Here is an 18,807-nt window from a genome sequence, read left to right as displayed (position 1 = left end):
TCAATTCAATGCCAATTTGAGATGTTGGGGTGGAGAGGAGTAAAACAGCAAGTCTTAACTTATAGCAAAAAAAAAAAAAAATTGAAAAAAATTGAAAAACTATCACTATCTGTGGGAGGTCCACGTACGCGCACACACACACATACACACAGCCTGATTACAATAATAAATGATCAAATTTATTTCAGTATTTATTTGGTCATTACATAACAGTACTGTAAAATGCTTGCATTTAAATGTTTTCGGCTGCAATTAAGTGTTCACGGCAAAAACATACAATTTACATCCTTATTATGTGTTAACTCATTTATTCATGATCACCATCGTGCCAGCTGATAGTTGTTACACTGTTCCTACAATATCGTCACAAGGTTACTGAGATGTTATGGAGGGGGGGGCAGACAATCGGTTATTTGAACTGTTTTGTATTGTTTCAGACTCCTCTGGAGCTTTAAGGTTGGGTCTACTTACAGGGAGGAGTACTGGACGTGTAGCCTGTTACCACTAAAAAAAAAGAATTAGTGAAATGCAAGAAAGAGATAATGTTAAAAAATAGAACCAAAATGTTTGGATATTATTTTTTTCTTTTGAGAGAAAAGGTACGAGACAGACGACTAAATAAATGCAATCTCATTTTCTTGTTAATAACACTACGTACATTTATAAAGAACACCACAGATTATAATTTAACCATTTGTGTGGAAAAAAGGAACAGCAACAAAACTCCAAACCCAGATTGTAGCTGTTTTTTTTCTGCTAACTGTACAGTTTTTTCATGATTATCTAGACAACTCCCTAGCAAGCATTAGTCCTGTCACTGGTAAATCGAAAAAAGGTAGACTACACCGCAACACCCTATTTACAGTATATTATTTATATATTTATATATATATATTTATATCACACTGGCTGTAATTATGACAAGATATATTCATGAGCATCATTAGTGCAAGGCATGAGTAAGACCTGTAAAAAGTTATTGACCACATGTATGTATATGTGTGTGCATGTGTCGCTGTATGTAACAATGTGTGATGGAGGATAGGACGGGAAAAGAAGTGTGTGCTCAACATAGGAGAAGGAGAGGTGTAACAGAATGTGTGTGTGTGTGTGTGTGTGTGTGTGTGTGTGCGCCTATGTACAATCATGTTTAGGTCTGACAGGGTTAGGAGGGAAGAAGTCAATGTAAGGTGTGTGTTTATGTGCAAATGTGTGTTCAAACACACACACATACATACACACACACACACACACACACACACACATAAATGGGCATGTGTGAGTGACTCTATGGGTGAGATCTGTCATCAGCCAGCCCGGGCCCAGTTTGTACACGCTGACACACGACTGTGTCTAAAGCACTTCCTAAACAAGAGAAGATGACAATTATGATTCAAAGGTGATTATGAAGCAGCCTCACATATTGCAACTCCCATCTCACTACCATCACCTTTTGACCGGGCGCACACCCAGCAGCGGTCCAGCAACATTAACACAATGGAAAAGGTAGTCTGCGAAAACTAAATCATCCAAAAGACAGAAACCAAGAGACCCAGGCATAACCATAAAGGGATGGTCTACACAGGATGTATAAAAGGACACTGCTTCAGGAGATGGGAAGGTGGTGACACTGATGTGTACCTCAAAGGCCCCTGCGCCTTGTTGTGGAGAAAGCTGGGTGGAACAGGGGGTTTTGCTGTGCCGCATTGGTCGGTGCAGACACTCAAGTCACAGACTAAATACTGTGAAACATTGCACAATGCCACTAGGGACAGCTAGAAGCAGGCATGGCCCCAGAATGGAGCCTTAGGGTGGTAGAAGAGAATGTACACTAGTGCTACTTTGGGTTTAGTGGGGGAAAGGACATGGATAGCGTGGGCAGGCAGAGGGAATCGGAGAGAGAGGATCTTGGAGGACTACAGTCAACATACGTTTTTACACTTTAAGATAAAAGGGTCCAAGTGACAAGAGCCACCCTCTGCCTTTCCTCCGTCTCAGATTCACAAGAAAACGCTCCTCTTCTCTAACAGACATTTTTTTCTGTGCTACTGCAGACCAAAATGTTTTTGTTTCTCCATTTTAGGCCATGTAAGCATACAGGTTTGTGCATGACAAATAGTCAAAAACAACAAGTAACAAAATTATATATAAAAAAAAAAAAGAACAAAAACAGAAGACTGGTATTAGAAATGCAGTAGTTAAGTCTTAAGCTATCCCAGAAAAGGGAAGTAACCACTTCCTCAAAATGAAGCTCATATCTACACAGTGGAAAGAAGATGATGGAAGGCATGGCGCACTAATGTCTCTAATATCTGCGACCATTAATCTATCAATAATAACTGATAGATGTAACAAGCTGGATGGCAGGTAGAAGGAAAGAATGGTTAGGAGGCTTAACCAGGTAGCAGCAGAACCATGATGGAGGAAAAGAGGCGGAGCCATGTGGAGAGATCAGTGTAATGGCATTGACTTCGCTACTGCAAAAAGAAGGAGGGGGACACAGGGCATCTTTTCTTGTTTCGCAGATCAGAGAATTGGAGATAAGAGTACAACACATTGCATTAGTAACTGCGGTGGCATTCAGGGCATCGGCCGCATTAGTTACTGCTCGACAGGTTGGTTGGAGGGAAAGCGTTCTTCACGTTAGTTACTGCAGCACGGAGCCTTGGCTGGCTGGGCAGCTTCTGTCAGGTCCACTCCTCGGTTCCGCCCGCTGTTGGCTCCTGCAGCCTGTGGCTCGCTCTTCGGCAATCTCTTTGCTGAAGGGAAAAAACAAACCACGTTAAACAACAACAAAAGAAATTGCAACTACTAACTTGCAGGGTGCACAAGTTAAAAATAGTTACTTTATATAAATCATAGCATATACCAGTAGGATTAATCAATGTGGCTCTAATACCTGTCAGTCTTTGTACCACAATACAAATGCACAGGCAAACTCAATGAATAAAGTGTGAAGAATTACCCACCAATAGCCATAAATATCTCATTCACATTCATAGATGTCTTGGCCGACGTCTCCATGAAAAGTAAGCTGTTGTCATCTGCGTAGGACTGGGCATCCTGTCAACACAACGTCAACACCATGAGTTTTCAATATGTTTTCACATGTACATTCAGGGACAGAGATGTGGTACTGAGACAGCAGGTCCTCTTCACTTTGCAAAATAAAAAAGTAATAAATTAACAGACAAATATAAAACTGGAGAATAATAATTATTGTGAAGTGTTTTGGAATTTTGGCATTGTCTCTTTTGTGATATTTCTGCATATTTTATAGGTTTTTTTGTATATTTTTAATCATAACATATCATGCACCTAATGTACATATTTCTTAGTTATTTCTGTTTATGTATATATTTGGTTGTACATTGTAGCATAATACACACATTTTTATATTTTTAAAACTTAACATACTAGTTTTATACACTGTAGTGTAGCATTTTGCACAGATTTTTAAATTTCTTTACGCACTCTGCATACTTAGGATTTCATACATATTTTATATTTTTACATATTCTACATATTAGTGTTAACCGTTACATCATACCTCACATATTTTTATATCTTTGAATACTATTTACTGTCATACTCCTTAGTTCTACTTTCTTATAATTCTTCATGCTTTACATCAGAGCAAGAGTAAGGTCTCACAATTTCCTCCTGGGTATATTAAAGTATTTCTGATTCTGATTCAACCTAGTAGTGAATGAGTAACTTAAAACACTATTCTAAGTAATAAGCTTAAACTTCAGTCTACACCCTTTTTTTTTTTTGGCATTTTCTTGATTAGTTTCCTCTTGTTTCTCTTTTTAATTTAATGCCTTGCTGTTATTTATTCTTAATGACGTGCACTCCTTTTGGAAAATTCTTAACAAGGACTGAAATAAATTACCATTACACTATACTATACTATACTATACTATTTTTTGAATAGATTAACATGAAACAAACCTGAGACAAAACAGAGATATCCATGAGAAGTAGGAGATCAGTATTCCCAAGAAATGCAAAACTAAGACTGACTGTCAACAAGACACAGTTTGTTTGTTTCCTCTGACCTGGAAGTCGACAGCTCTCTTGTTGGCTAGGTCAGCCTTGTTGCCTGACAAAGCGATGACTATATTAGGGCTAGCTTGTCTTTGCAGCTCCTTCACCCAGTTCTTTGCCCGTGCAAAGGACTCCTACAAACAGGAAGAAAAGTGTGATCTGTTAATACCTTCATGTGATCAGTAACTTCAAGAAATATCCTTTCAAAATCAGACATTTTCTTAAAGGCCCCTGTGAAGTAATCTGACTTCATCATGAGGGCATGATTGAGAGTATGACATGTACACCTTTAAGTGAGAGTAAGATGTTGGAAAACTGTATGAAGAACTTAGTCAGGGGTGAGTGAACATGCCTCGTTTGTGATGTCGTAGACCACAATGGCGGCCTGTGCTCCTCTGTAATACATGGGTGCCAAACTGTGGTAACGCTCCTGACCTGCAGTGTCCCAGATTTCAAACTTCACCGTTGTGTCATCTAGACACACTGTCTGAGTGAGAAAGGCAGCTGGAAGGAAATAATAACACAACGGGTGAGTCAGCATTACATAATCAATATTTACACCAAAACAATACTTTCTATAATGATGTGCAAACAATACAGGTCATAAATATATGAAAACAAAGCACTGTGATTAACTCCAGAGGAGTCTGAAACCATTATGTGAGACACAGTTTAGAAGACAGATGACATTTGAGACTCAATTTAAGTGCTACTCTACAAAGCCTGACTACAAAATAAAATGACAAACCTCTCTAAATTCTTTTCATTTTAGAGCTTTGAAAAATATTTTAAGGTGATGTCTTGACTAGGGCTGTGACGATAGCCGCATGACCACAATACTGCAGTCATGTGATGCCGAACGCGGGGTTAAGCTCATTACCATCATCACTGCACTTTTTTCTTTTGATTTTTTGCTGGTGAAAGTTAGACAAGTGCATGTGATGTGTGATATGACATAAAATGAACATAACATTAACTGTTAAGATATCATCACTGACTGTCTTCTATCCTGCAGAATGTTCAAGAGCTTCTGGAGAAAAAAAACATAACTACTTATCTAAATTATCTACAGATAACCTTCAATTAAATAATTGTTACACAGCCATTAAAGACAGAGGCATAAAGTTAACTGCTGGAGTTGGTTTCAATTGCAACTTAGTGTGCTTATAGCAAACACAGTGGTTTAGTGTGAGAAGTTAGCAGTGGACTTGTCTTGAAGCAGTAGACAGTGTAAGAAAATTTCCACACTGTCACAGTCCTTATCATCACAAAAGCAAAGCACCCAATTGGCTGTGAGAAGTGCAACTGTCTTGAATCTCACACAACTGGGTAGCAACCAGCTGGCAGCTCATAAGAAATACCCTGGTTTGTTGATATGAAGCTCACCTCCTATCGTGCTCTCCTGGAATTCGTGGAACTGACCCTTGACGAAGCGGAGCACTAAGCTGGACTTCCCAACGGCTGACTCCCCCAACAGCACCAGCTTAAACTGACAGATCTTGTTCCCTGCGTTGGGTCCATTGGGTCTCGTAGCTCCTCCCCGATTGGCCATGACCTAGTCAGATCCCCGGGTGTCCTGTGGGCCAAACCTCAATATCAGGACTTCTGCTGTAAAAGCAAAAGAAGAAGCAGGTTTACTGACTATCAATGAGTATTGAACATGTGTTGAACTTTGCTCAGAATAAACGTTTCAAAAATATACCTGCTTACACTGAAATATGTCTACAGTTGGCATTTAGTTTTAGAGCTGTCAACAGTGACTCAAATAGGCTGCTTTTTTTCTTTGCTTTGATAAGATGAGGGACTCTACATGGTTAAAAATAGAACAAAATACCTGGTTTCCAACACACTTATGAAAGAAATACAGCATTGCTATGTGCAAAAAGTTGAAAGAAAACAAATCTAATTTTGTGTGAGCTGCTAGTGGTGGTTTTAAGTAATATGCAATACTCAAAGGCAGGATGTAGGAGCTGATCTTGCAAAGGGTGGCATGTATAAAATTTATAAAAAACTGTGGAGAAAAAAAGGTGGCAAGACGTTGAAGTGAGCAGGGTGCAAACTGCAACTCAAACTGTGCAATATACGTCCAGCTGTGACCTTTTCACTGGCTTGTCTAACTGAATGTGTGATATTGGGCATTTCTACAGTTCTGAAGAATACTGGGGGAACAGAATGCAAACATTAACCCGACTGATACAGTTTAACAAGACTAAACAAGAAGAGAATAATAAATTAGTGGACATGTGTAATTTTCTCGAACTCTACAAACAACTGTGTTAAATAAATAAATAAATAAATCATTATGATCATACAGGCTAGAGTTAGACCAATAAATGGGCTAAAAGAACTAATGGAAGTAATTAATATGAAGGCTCTATATTATGCACCTTCATAACATTTCACTGATTACAGGTCAAGTCTATAATTCATATGTATCTTATATATCTATATAGAATATTATAAATATAGTTTTGTCTGGTCCTACCTGTCTTGACTGACAATACCAATCGTGTCCACTCAAAACATTGCCAGTTCAGCAAGTGATGCATTTCACACTCCTACTTTAACATGTCAGATTCAAGCTATAGCCCAGTAGCATCACACCTCTTTGCAGGATGCACATTAGTTTTGCAGAGGCCATCTCAAATAAACAGGCTTCTGCAGAACTTCTATGACAACAGTGCAGTTTTTGTAACATACTAAAGATACCTTTTGCTACTGCGAATGGAGAAAGTGTGTCAAGTTAAGAATTTCACCTTTAAATGCAATAAAGAAGTTTGCAATCAAATAATGCATTGAAAACATTAAAATGTTAACACAATGCACTCACAATCCATGCAGTAATTGTGTTCCTTTTTGCCTTTACGAAAAGGTAAAGGTATTTGAATATTCATTTGTAAAATTACTCTAAAGTAATTTACATACAGCTAATTATGTCTATGTTGAAAGCCATTATTTCAATATAACTGTGTCATCACTGTCACAATTTTTTCACAGTTACAAAAACAGATAGGCATTCCTTGCCTTTTTGAATGCATTTGTGAAAGACGTATAGAAAGCCCACGACAACTGCATACAGTAACATCAAGCAAAGGAGGCCTTGTCAAGAACCACAGTAGTTTCACAAGTTTTACCAGAGTCTAACCCACCCAAATTACTTAAATGTCTTCGAGCTGCAAGGAGAACCTCTATATGGATGCATGCCATGCATTCATGCATTGCTTAGTAACTTATTTAGGACCGAACTGCTGACTATTTTGTGTACAACAGATGGCTGTTGTCAGGAGATAATCGAGGGCTATGTCTGATTTGCAGGGAGGATTTGTCTTGAGTATGATTTGAGGAATCTCATCCCTGACCCTGACCACAACAAAATAACATTATGGCTTTCACCATGCACCCCAGCAACTCCCTTACCCAGGAAACAGATATACTGTAACAATATGGAGCTGTTATTATACTCACACACACTTATATGGCCTCTAATGCAGCAAAGTACAATGTGTCTCCACATAAGCTATCTTTGTAAGGTATATTAATCACATTTTTGAGGTGTTGATGGCCTATATGGCTGAATTTGAGACCTCAGATTAAACTTGTGTGCACAAGACCTTTACTGTTGCAATACCAAAAGCTCTACTGAGTTACTAAAAAATAAGGAAGAAGATGCATTCATACTCCTGTCAAATAACTTTATTAAAATACAAAACATATCCGGGAACGTGGATTCATTTCTGGCAATAACACTGTCCTCTTGAATATAAAGATCGTGCACGAAAACCCATGACACTGACTAGTGAGGTCGTTTCCGAGGTAATTAGCTCAGTCATTTATTCAGTTTATTAATCCAGAAGATTTGACAATACATCTTTTAAACGCAGTCAAGCAAGAGGAAAACAAATATGCACAAGAAGCTGCTTCGTAGAAAAGCAGCAGCTCTGTTTACTCAGCTTCACGACAGTGACTGACAACAAACGCTGCTGCAATGCTCACAAAATGTTTCAACTTGACCACCTTTAGTTGACTGTAAACACACTAGCTAACTCATGTTAGCTGTAGCCATGTATCTGTTTTGATTTTAAAAGGGGACGCCATTTTCCAAATTGTTTTTGTTATCTGGCTAGTTTGCGTACTTGGTGTTAGCCAAACATAGCTTTTTAACTGGCCATTAACATTAGCCTCCCAACCACTTTAAAACACATAAGGCTCAGCTAACTAAGTTATGTGAAACAAATACGGTGACTCAACAAGCTAGTCGTTACATCGCTACATAACGTTATCAAACTGAAATGTGCTGATTGGCTTAAGTTTTTTAATGGGGAGTAACGTTAGCCAAACCCTCAATTAACAAACACTAACGTTAGCTTGCTAGCAGTGTTAGCATTCCACCCACTGACCTGATTCCACCCATTTAGCTGTTAGCTATCACAAAGTCAACTGTTAGCTTGTCATTCCGCTTGGTACACCAGACATTACCTACACCTTGCTAATGGCACCACGTCAACACAGTAGAGGCACGGCTGGACTCGGGAAGACGTGCCAAAGGCCTGTATTTCTGCATTCCCTTAGCTATCTAACATCACCGACGTTAGCTGGAGGCAGCTAGCGACAGCGCTAGCTAACGTTAGTCCCCGCTGAGCGTTAGCCAGTCAGCCAGCTGGAAACCACAACTTGTCGATTCATGTCAAGTACATTACCTGAGAGCCAGACGATGTTTGGAACTTTAAACACCACCGCTGGAGTGTTTACAAACGGAGCCCGGGACACTGTGGTGGGGTGGTGTTGGGGAACCAAGAAAATAATTTCAACAATCCCGTCACGTCTCCTCCTTTCTTTCTTCTCGCAACTTCCCCTTAGAACCAAAACACAAACAAGCTCTTCCGCCCCCCGTGCCACGTCACACAGCACGTCTGCACTCCAGAAATGAGTTTCTCAGCCAATTAGCTCCCAATGAAACCAGCACGTTTTAATGGTTATTTACAGTTAAATGTAATAATACTATTCCATAAAGTGTTGTTCAACAGATTATAGGTTTACTTGGTTTACTTGGTATTCATTCATTATCACTAATATAATATTTGCATCTATGTTTTGCGTATATTTGTATAATATTCCATTGTCTAATAGCCACATTTATTATGTAGGGTGACGTCAGGTGATTTGGGACACTTGATTACCAAGAAAACCAGCTAAAACTCTAAATACTAATTGAAGTGTTACTTTTAGAACTTATGGTAATCGTTATCTGCTTCACCGATCAGCCCAAACATTAAAACCACTGACAGGTGAAGTGAATAACTTTGGTTATTTTGTTCCCACGCATTGTTCTGCTGGGAAACATTTGGTTCTGGCATTCATGTGGATACCACCTGACATGTTCCACCCACTCAAACACTGTTGCAGATCAAGTACCCCCCCCCCCCCCATGGCAACAGTACTCCCCAATGGCAGTGGCCCCCCAGCAGGATAATGCACCATGCCACACTGCAAACATCGCTCAGGAATGGCCCAAGGAATGTGACAAAGACCTCAAAGTGTCAACCTGGCCTCCAAATTCCCCAGATCCCAATCTGAATGAGCATCTGTGGCACGTGTCACTAACCCACCTCACAACCCACTGGACTAAATGGATCTGCCGCTTGGTTGGCAACAGTGTTTGAGTGGGTGGAACATGTCAGGTGGTATCCACATGAATGCCAGAAGCAAAGGTTTCCCAGCAGAACAATGCATTGGAACAAAATAATGTCAAAGTGAGTCACTTCACCTGTCAGTGGGTTTAATGTTTAAGCTGATCGGCGTATTTTAACCATTCGACCCAGTGTTGTGATCACAGCACAGGTTGGGAACCAGTTATTAAAAGTCCATCGGAGGGGAGAGTGATGTGATGTTTGAGCAACTATAGGACACAGAGAAAAGGGGAAGTGAAACAAATATTTTGTAACAGCTGCTCACATAATTTTAAAAATTGAGATTACATGAGCAAAAACCACTCCCTTGTATGGAGAACAAAATGTGCTCTCTCACTGCTGCTTGAAATTTATCACATGGACTCGATAAGCATTTATGCAAATGGAAAGGATGATTTGAATGAGCATCTGCTGTATATTACAGCTGTCTGCTCTGATAGGAGAAATGCAGTGTAGTAACAAGCCAAGAGGTGGCGGTATAGCAGGGTCAGCATCGGAATTTACTTGAGCGAAGAAGAAGAAGCTCCACCTGCTCCTCGTCTCTTCCGGTTAAGGCCATATCAGCACATTTTATTTATTGTAGTGTATAATTTTATCCCAAATCAGCGATGAGGCCTGTTTTATGACAGGGACATTATTACACGGTGTTTATCAGTGTCATATAGATCGCAAAGAGTCCTTCTGAACAAAGTGAACAGCATCCAGTCATGGAGGAGGAGATAGTGGAGACACCAGAGGAGCAGCTGGCAAAGCAGCACCGCAAGGAAAAGAAAGACTTGCAAGGTAGCTGAACCTCTACTGCTTTCACTCGGTGTTTGTAGCTCATATGTAACGTTTGCTGTCTGCTTGTGTTGTTTTATTTCTTGGAATGTAGCACAACATTGCAGCCAAGTAGTAGAAAATGTCACTTCCTAGAAATAATGCAGAGCAAACTTGTAATCCAAACATTAAAATATGCTTTTCATCAACTGTCAAAGGCAAAATACAGGTGGTGGTTAGAAGAAAAATAGGTCTGAAGGTTTATTCATACACTCTTTATGCTATGCAATGTAAAATAAACTATTTTTAACTCCTAGAGAGAGGTACAGCAGCAGTTTCCTGCCACATATAGTTTAAAGGAATATGTTTATTATAACAGTTATCATCCTTTTTTTTTTTACTCATCTAACCAACATGCAGCACCATGTCAGAGCTGTATCCTGTATTTCCTGTGTGCAGGCTTTATTGAAACATTGTTTGGTCAGACAGTCTGTTCCTGTGCTTCATTTTCAGCCAAAATCCAGAGCATGAAAAATGCAATCCCTAAAAATGACAAGAAAAGGAGGAAACAGCTGACAGAGGAGATTGCCAAAATCGAGGCTGACCTCAGCCAGAAACACAAGGAGGAATTGAGGCAACTTAAATCTAACGCCAACACAAAGGTAAATATATCTGAGTTCAGACGATTGACTTGGATTTTCTCAGAAAAATGTACCCTTTTCAACGCAATCCCTGTACAGTTTTTTCTTCACATTTGTATCTCATTATTCATGCTTCATTATTAAAGTGTGTTTATTAGATAATTGTCATAACCAAAGGTCTCCTCGCTCAATCTTACAAGGTGGAGGAAGTGTTGAATGGAGTGGAGACCATGAAGGTGGAGGGTGCAGAAGAAGAAGAAGGAGAGGTCAAACAGCCACGTGTCACCAAGGCCCAGAAGAGGAGGGTGAGATACAGGTTCCACCTCAGATAGGACAGTTTAACCTGCTGTTTGTTATTGCCCACAGCATTTGACTGTCATCTATTGAGACAGCCAGAGTACAATGGAAGAAGCACGCTTCAAGTAGTAATTAAATGCATTTTATTTAAATGCTCCTCTCCAGGACAAGAAGGCTGCCCAAGAGAAGGAGAGGGAGAGCAGGATAGCAGAGGCCGAGGTTCAGAACCTGCAGGGTGTGAGGCACCAGGAGGGTTTGAAGCTGGCTCAGAAACTCGCCCAGCAACAGCTTCAGATCAAGGAGATCTCCTCTGATGGCCACTGCATGTACCGCGCCATTGAAGATCAGCTGGCACAGCTATCACAGGTACATCTTTTTCTGTCTGGTGTGCGTGTATGTTGCCCATTTCTTTTGGGGTAGTGCTACCCAGGAACATATGTGGGGTCTTCAATGTGGTGGTGGAGCCTTGATGGTTCTGCTGACTTCCACTGGTCCCTCCATTTTGCCTTTACCCAGGCAGCCTTGGAGGTATCAGATGGTGTCATACAGAGCAGCTCTTGGGTGTGTGTGGCAAAGGGGGTGGCAGGACTTGAGACACAAGCGCTGTGGTGTCTCCGTAGCGGTCTTGTGGAGGAAGTGGGATTCACTTGCCCGTGCCTTTCCAGCGAGGGTCAGCGTGGCTGCTTCCCATCTGACCTCTACTGGAATGATACCAGCGAGGACAGGCAGTTGGTTTGTTGGCTTGTAGGCATCCGCAGGTAGTCCGTAGGGCGGCGTTGAGTACGGCGTTCAGCTTCTTGACATGGGGGCTATGGCACCAGACTGGAGCATAGAACTCGGCGGTTCATAACACCAAGGCCTCGGTGGAAATGCGCAGTGTCCTCGTTGTGGCTCCCTATGTGGTGGGCTGCGACTGTAGCCTGACACTGTTGATCATGATGTTTAGTTCGCGAGTCACTTCTTTGTTGCTGAGGTGGAACATTAATGTTATGGTCTTGTCAATACTGAGCTTTAGGTGCCAGTTCCTCAGGTATGAAGACAGGATGTTCCTGTCTTCAGAGAGGCCCTCTTCTACTGCTTCGTAGGATTGCTTGCTTAGTAGAAGGGCCCGGTAATCTGCGTAGCCGTACTTCCTTGATTGCATTGTAGGTAGGTCATACATATAGATGTTTAACAGCATAGGTGCCAGCACTGAGCCCAGGTACATGTTGTTACAGGGTGATAAGCAAATGTAAAGTCTGCACTGTTTAGAGTCCCTACAAATGTAAATGGCACAATGCTGCTCTGACAAACTTTGGGGGGGAAAAATTGTGCATGTGTTATTACTGACGTTTAAAGACAGAGTACATTTTCCATTCTGTTTTATTCTAGCCGGGGGTAATCATGAGTGTGAAAGAGCTGCGGTCCCGCACTGCCGAGCACATGCGAAGCCATGCTGATGACTTCCTGCCTTTCCTCACCAACCCCAACACCGGTGACATGTACACAACAGGTAACACCTTGATCTTTGTTGATCTATGTCAAACTAACTATGTGTATGCACAGTATTCATGCAAGTGTTTGCACTGGTTTACAGATGAGTTTGAGAAATACTGCAGTGACGTGGAGCACACAGCAGCTTGGGGTGGACAACTGGAGGTGAGCTGATAAAGTTTTATCACAGATGCACTGTGCTGTTGCTCTTTGTACTTTTAAATAATTTTCCTTTCATGTCTTTTACCCCCAACAGTTACGAGCTTTGACCCAAGTTCTTCGCTTGCCAGTGGAAGTGATCCAGGCTGACTCCCCAACTATAAAAATTGGGGAGGAGTTTGATAGCAAACCCATCACCCTTGTGTACGTTGTGTATATATGTTATGTTTGTCAGGTTACATTAGCAAAACTGTTAAAATATATACAGTTAGTAGTGAAATGTATACTAATATATGAAGCTAGTCGTTGTTCATGAACATAACATGAAGGTTTTGTACCCTTACTTAACTGCATGGAAACAACAAATTCTGATAATGCTTTTCAGAATTCTGAAAGTCTACCTAAGATGTCATGATTTACAGAGTACATTCTCTCCTTGTCTGCAGCTATATGCGTCATGCCTACGGACTGGGAGAGCACTACAACTCTGTGGAGCGGCTAAAGGACCCAGCCAATGCAGAAGACAGCTGAGAGGCAGCTCCGTCTCGGTGTGACATAAACCAGTGTGTGTAACACAGAGAGTGTTCAAACCTCTCATACCAAGGGCCCCTAAATACCAACGTATTTGGAGTGAGATCCCCATGTCATTGAAGACATTGTTAAACTGAGGTTAACAGAGAATGTTGCTGTTTTCAGAATGGGTCAAACACATGGCGGCACTTCTCTATTACAAGTCAAAAGATAGCAGTGGGGAGAGTGAAATCTCCTTCTGAAAACAGTATCATTGTGCTGATGAAATGTAGCATAGAAGGGAAATTTAACGTGTTAATGATTTTACACTGGACACCCTTGCTCTATCCCAATGACCCCCAGCATTCATTTCAGCCCATTAGGGGAAGCAATTGTGTACCAAGTACTTAATCCATAATGGACAGGAGTGGATGTAAGTTGATCAGTCATGTCACTCCAAATGTCAACAGAGTCACTGAGGGGTTAATGAACTTTTGCAGTGGTCTTGGAATGAACTGAATTGTGAACCTTGTAAATCATATCAATGTTACATAAATACATACAATACTAAAATGGTATGTCACTGATTTATTTTCAATGTTCCCGATGAGGAAAATGGTATTGAAGGTCCAGTGTGTAGGACTTACTGGCATCTAGCAGAAGTCCATGATGAGGTTTTTAGGTTTTCATGCAAGCAAAATTACGTATCATGGCTCCCTCTGCTTCACTTGTTCTGGTAAAAAACAAACAAACAAAAAAACAAGTATACATTTATTATTAATTTGCTTGTTTACATATTACTATTTTTATTACTATTAGTAGTAGTAGTAGTAGTAGTAGTATCTGTCCTCAATTTTAATTTTTATTAGGTTGTAAAAATAAATAAATAAATAAAGACCCAGCAAATGAAAATACAATTCAAATAAATAAAACAGATCTAAAATAAACTCCAATAATAATTCTAAGGTGTATATAAAATATTTAAACTAGCTTTGCCTCGACCAGCAACATCAAAACGCTTCTTGCACCTTAATGCATCAGTATGACACATTACTCTGTAAGGAGCCATTCTACACACTTTTAATACTTAAAGTGTGTTTTGTTGATGATACTTAAGTGCTTGTATTTTTAATGGAGTCTTATATTGAGGTATTTCTACTTTTAAATTACATAAAGGATCTAAGTAGTTCCCCCGTCACTGGAAAATACAGCACAGTGACAACTGAAGTACGTGGAAACACCCTGCTATGCTCAGCTGTCATCACTAGAGGTCGCTACTGCCATGGGCACTTGAACCTGAGCACCTTACTTTGGTTATGTCAGGGGTGGTACCTTTTTATGCTAACTTCTCGCTAGCCTAGCTGCTAGCCTCTTTAAAGTTGAATCTGTCTTAAAAGAAACTCAAAGATGTTTTCAGTCTAACAAACCTCGCAGTTCTCCTGTTGAACAACAGCTGCATCACCCCTGTGCCCACAGAGCCATTGAGTCTGTGGTCTTTATACAGTCTGTGGTCTGCACCCAGCTCATCTATTTGTTGGAAAAGTCCCAAGACAACTCTTTTTGATTAAATACTTTTAGTTTCGCAATGCTTGCAAGCTGGCTGTGCTAAATTTGGGAAATGCCTTAAAGAAGGTCCCTGGTGTGTTGTGCTATCTGACGTCCTTGAAGAAACTTTGTCTGCAACCAAATTACAGTCGTGCCACCTGCTACAGGAAGGTTCTCACTGTTCTTCATGATTAGCACGTTGGAGGCTTTGTTAAAAAACAACAAAGCTAAAAATTACTGTCATATTTAAATTTTCACAGGTTTCTTGTGAAGCCTTGTTGTGTTCAATCTGAACCACGACCAGATTCGAGGACTTCCACATACATTTATAACCACAGTCCGCAAAATCTTCATCTCTGCAAGAACAGGTTTTAAATGTTTTAATTTAGTATTTGTACATGTTAGGTAAAATTAACTATATTGTTGACTGATGAAGGTTACAAAGGGGTTAAAGGAACAGTTGACCCCAAAATCAAAAATACAAATTTTTCCTCTTACCTGTAGTGCAGTTGATCAGTCTAGATTGTTTTGGTGTGAGTTGCTGAGTGTTGGAGATATTGGCTGTAGAGATGTCTGCCTTCTCTCAGATATAATGGAACTAGATGGCACTCAGCTTGTCGTGCTCAAAGCGCCAAAAAATACATTTGAAAAACTCAACAGCAATGTCTCTTTCCAGAAATCATGACCTGGTTAATCAAGATAATCCACAGACCTTGATGTGAGAAGTTTAATGTAGGAACTATTTTCTTTCTACTGAACCCACAAACTGTATCACTGCTCAAAAGGAAGTGTGCTACTGCTAGCTCACCTAGCACCATCAAGCAAGCTAACGTTACAGCTTAGCCGGGGATGAGGGCGTTAATGTTTACATCTGGAGCTGTCACAAGCACGAGCCTGATTGTTCATGAGGAGATGTATGTTTCCCTCTGTGTAGTGATTCGGTTTTTCAAATGTATTTTTTGCCATTTGGTTTCATTACATTCGAGAGAAGACAGACATCTCTAAGGTGAATATCTCCAACACTCAGCCACTCATACCAAAATAATATAGAAGGATGTATAGCGCTACAGGTAAGAGGGAAAATGTTTTTGATTTTGGGGTGAACTGTCCCTTTAAGAAAAATGTATTTTTGTGTTAAAAACACAAATGCAAACCTGTCTTTTCATTAGTTTGAGGAGGCTTCAACATCTCAGTATGCTGGACAGTGAGCTGAAGGAGATCCCTGATGAGTTGGGCCACCAGTTGTCTGAGCTAAACTTGAATGACAATAATTTGTCCTGGGTGCTTCAGCAGCTGTACCAGTGTAAAGAACCAACCAAGCTGCATGTAGCCAATAACAAGCTGACCAGCCTACCAGAGGTGGGTATTCACTGAAATGGTTTTTACTTTTTTGCAGTACAATGTGTCAGCTATAACCAAACGCTTATGTCACATTTCACTGAGGGAATCAGGGCACTGACAAAACTCCAAGTTCTAGATGTGGCTGGGAACAAGATGTTCTGAGGTACAGTATACAGTGTTACTAGTTTGCAGCAAACAGCGGTGCCACAATGACATCTACAAAATATGGAATCACAACTTCACTGTATAACTCTGTGTGCAGATTCACCTGCTGCCCCTGAAGGAGCTTTACTGTGACAGCATCAGGGTTGAGCGCTGTGAGCTGCCAAGGAAGGTACTACCGCTGAGGGTAAAGTTTTACTGAAGTACAACAGACAGAACACTTAAAATATTTATCACCCATTGTGTAAGATACACTGATCAGCCAAAACATTAAAACCACTGGCAGGTGAAGTAAATAACATTGATCATCTACATCACTGCAGACTAAGCAAACCCCGCCACACAAACAAAAACTGCTCAGGAATGGCCCAAGGAAGTTGACAAAGACCTTAAGGCCTTGACCTGGCCTCGATGTTCCCCAGATACCAATCTGATCGAGCATCCTGGGGACATACTGGTATGTCATCTCGCAACCCACAGGACTCGAAGGATCTGCCATGAAGACCCTGGTGCCAGACACCATGGGGCATCCCCAGACTTCCCGTGTCCATACCTTGACATGTCAGAGCTATGTCCAATCCGTAGAGGCCCCACCATGGATGGGTCTGGGGTATCGGCACGTCCCAGCTAGGGCTGGGTAATATGGAGAAAATCAAATGTCAGGATATTTTCCGATATTGCAACGATATTATCGGGTTGACTATTGGTGATTTCACAGAATATTCACACAATGAGGTTTTTGATAAATAATTATAAGTAATGAGGATATAATAACTAGGTGAGTAAAGGCAAATAATAGAAAAGCTAGAACAGTCTGGTAAGTTCAGAAACACAGCCTTTAAAACCAGGAAAAGACATCAGATTTTACAATATCCAGAATCTAAGACGATATCTAGTCTCATATCACAATATCAATATAATATCACTATGTTGCCTGGCCCTATTTTGGAAGTCATTATTCTTGTTTCATCTCGTTTTCTCAGGAACTGGCTGCCAGATTTGTCTCACAGAAAGACAGGAACAATTCCTCTCTGGTCCACTTCCCATACCTGACTACCCAGTTGGCCCATTGCAGCTGTTGGATATAGGATGTAGCAGCTCATGTAATTACATGTGCGTTGTCATGTTTATGTATGTTGCAGGAGGAAGACGAGTTTGCAGACTATTCTAGTGCACATCCTTTACAAGTGCCTGTACAGGACATTCCTACTTTGCTTTTGCTTTTTAAACTAAAACAGTGGACACAATATACCTCACCAAGACAGTGCATTTCTGACAGTAAGTAGATGTGCTTAAGTGTTAATATGGTGCTATGAGTTCCAGTACACAAAGTTTTTGTCTTTCAAACATTTTACAGATGCAATTTTAGTCTGTGACCACTAGGTGGCATCCAATGAACATTGAAAATTGTCCGTCTAGTTGGAACTTTGCTTTAATACCTAATGCCAGCTTCAACTGAATGTATGCATTCTATCACTGAAAACTGTATGACAGCTTTGGTTGGCACCATGAGTAAACATTGTTACAGCTGAATATTAGACCTATGTGTGGTGGCTTTGCTTACTACTGTGTATGTTTGTACTAAAAAAAAACCTTTATCAGAAATCAGAAATACTTAGTTGATCCCAAGGGGGAAATTAAACAAATTACAGTTGTGCTTATACTTTATATAGGCAGAGAGAAATGCTAAGAAAATAGAAATAAAAAGGTATGCAAGAAAAAAAGTGCATTATGCTACATTATATAACACAATATAAACATAGATACAAGAAATAAGTAATATATTGTTCAAGAAGTATGTACAAATATGTGCAATATATGTGAATACCTGGATTATGTACTGTTGTTTTTTCCCCCCAATGATTAATATGTTATATATATTCACCATGTTTGTTTGACATGAAGCTGACATGGAGGCTCAAACATTACAGTTAAATTAAATTTTATATGCTGTATTATGTAATGCATTTTAATGACAGTATTTTGTCCACCTCGTTTATATCAAAGAGGCGGACAAAATAATATAAACTCCTCCCTGTAAAATGCAGTTTAACAGCACCACAAACTACTTCCTCCAACATTAGTCTCAATCAGCACCTCACTAATACAGTTTGAACAAAAACCAAACACTATAAACTGCATAAAGACAGGAGTTATTGCAGGACTGTTGTATTAGGTTGCAT

General features: G+C 40.2%; 3 protein-coding genes across 5 annotated transcripts; 2 read left to right on the top strand and 1 right to left on the bottom strand.

Moving 5' to 3' along the window:
• Nucleotides 1-157: 157 nt before the first annotated feature.
• LOC125904696 (ras-related protein Rab-5A) lies at nucleotides 158-8,930 on the bottom strand. Of its 3 annotated transcripts, none has more exons than XM_049602286.1 (6): nucleotides 8,748-8,930; nucleotides 5,437-5,626; nucleotides 4,403-4,554; nucleotides 4,062-4,184; nucleotides 2,970-3,063; nucleotides 158-2,759 (listed from the first exon to the last, which is right to left on the bottom strand). In XM_049602286.1, exons 2-6 carry the CDS (start codon nucleotides 5,600-5,602, stop codon nucleotides 2,644-2,646), a joined length of 651 nt encoding a protein of 216 aa, XP_049458243.1. In that variant the 5' UTR covers nucleotides 5,603-5,626; nucleotides 8,748-8,930; the 3' UTR covers nucleotides 158-2,643. The 3 variants fall into 3 exon arrangements, with proteins under 3 accessions (XP_049458243.1, XP_049458241.1, XP_049458242.1); XM_049602284.1 differs by having other exon boundaries at nucleotides 5,437-5,658; nucleotides 8,748-8,929; XM_049602285.1 differs by having other exon boundaries at nucleotides 5,437-5,655; nucleotides 8,748-8,929.
• Nucleotides 8,931-10,255: 1,325 nt separating this feature from the next.
• Nucleotides 10,256-14,151, top strand: otud6b (OTU deubiquitinase 6B). The gene is made up of 8 exons (XM_049603163.1): nucleotides 10,256-10,520; nucleotides 11,010-11,158; nucleotides 11,338-11,442; nucleotides 11,600-11,800; nucleotides 12,806-12,926; nucleotides 13,011-13,072; nucleotides 13,164-13,270; nucleotides 13,513-14,151. Exons 1-8 carry the CDS (start codon nucleotides 10,445-10,447, stop codon nucleotides 13,595-13,597), a joined length of 906 nt encoding a protein of 301 aa, XP_049459120.1. The 5' UTR covers nucleotides 10,256-10,444; the 3' UTR covers nucleotides 13,598-14,151.
• Nucleotides 14,152-14,285: 134 nt separating this feature from the next.
• lrrc69 (leucine rich repeat containing 69) lies at nucleotides 14,286-16,624 on the top strand. Its single transcript, XM_049601734.1, is given in 7 exon segments — nucleotides 14,286-14,312; nucleotides 14,974-15,080; nucleotides 15,181-15,255; nucleotides 15,257-15,301; nucleotides 15,395-15,441; nucleotides 16,263-16,480; nucleotides 16,565-16,624. Coding segments are annotated over 7 exon segments (579 nt in total).
• The last annotated feature ends 2,183 nt before the right edge of the window (nucleotides 16,625-18,807 follow it).

This window comes from Epinephelus fuscoguttatus, linkage group LG17 (genome assembly GCF_011397635.1).
Source record: "Epinephelus fuscoguttatus linkage group LG17, E.fuscoguttatus.final_Chr_v1".
NCBI classification, from domain to species: domain Eukaryota; kingdom Metazoa; phylum Chordata; class Actinopteri; order Perciformes; family Serranidae; genus Epinephelus; species Epinephelus fuscoguttatus.
This window is presented reverse-complemented; position numbering and strand designations above follow the sequence as displayed.

What these genes read in the sequence shown, in the direction of transcription:
- otud6b (XM_049603163.1), top strand. Translation starts at nt 10,445, where the DNA reads ATGGAGGAGGAGATAGTGGAGACACCAGAGGAGCAGCTGGCAAAGCAG. An exon ending in AATCTAACGCCAACACAAAG is followed by an intron (nt 11,159 to 11,337) that starts GTAAATATATCT and finishes CAATCTTACAAG; the next exon opens with GTGGAGGAAGTGTTGAATGG. An exon ending in AGCAAACCCATCACCCTTGT is followed by an intron (nt 13,271 to 13,512) that starts GTACGTTGTGTA and finishes CCTTGTCTGCAG; the next exon opens with CTATATGCGTCATGCCTACG.
- LOC125904696 (XM_049602286.1), bottom strand. Translation starts at nt 5,602, where the DNA reads ATGGCCAATCGGGGAGGAGCTACGAGACCCAATGGACCCAACGCAGGG. An exon ending in CCAGGAGAGCACGATAGGAG is followed by an intron (nt 4,555 to 5,436) that starts GTGAGCTTCATA and finishes ATTTCCTTCCAG; the next exon opens with CTGCCTTTCTCACTCAGACA. An exon ending in TGAGATATTTATGGCTATTG is followed by an intron (nt 2,760 to 2,969) that starts GTGGGTAATTCT and finishes TTTTCCCTTCAG; the next exon opens with CAAAGAGATTGCCGAAGAGC.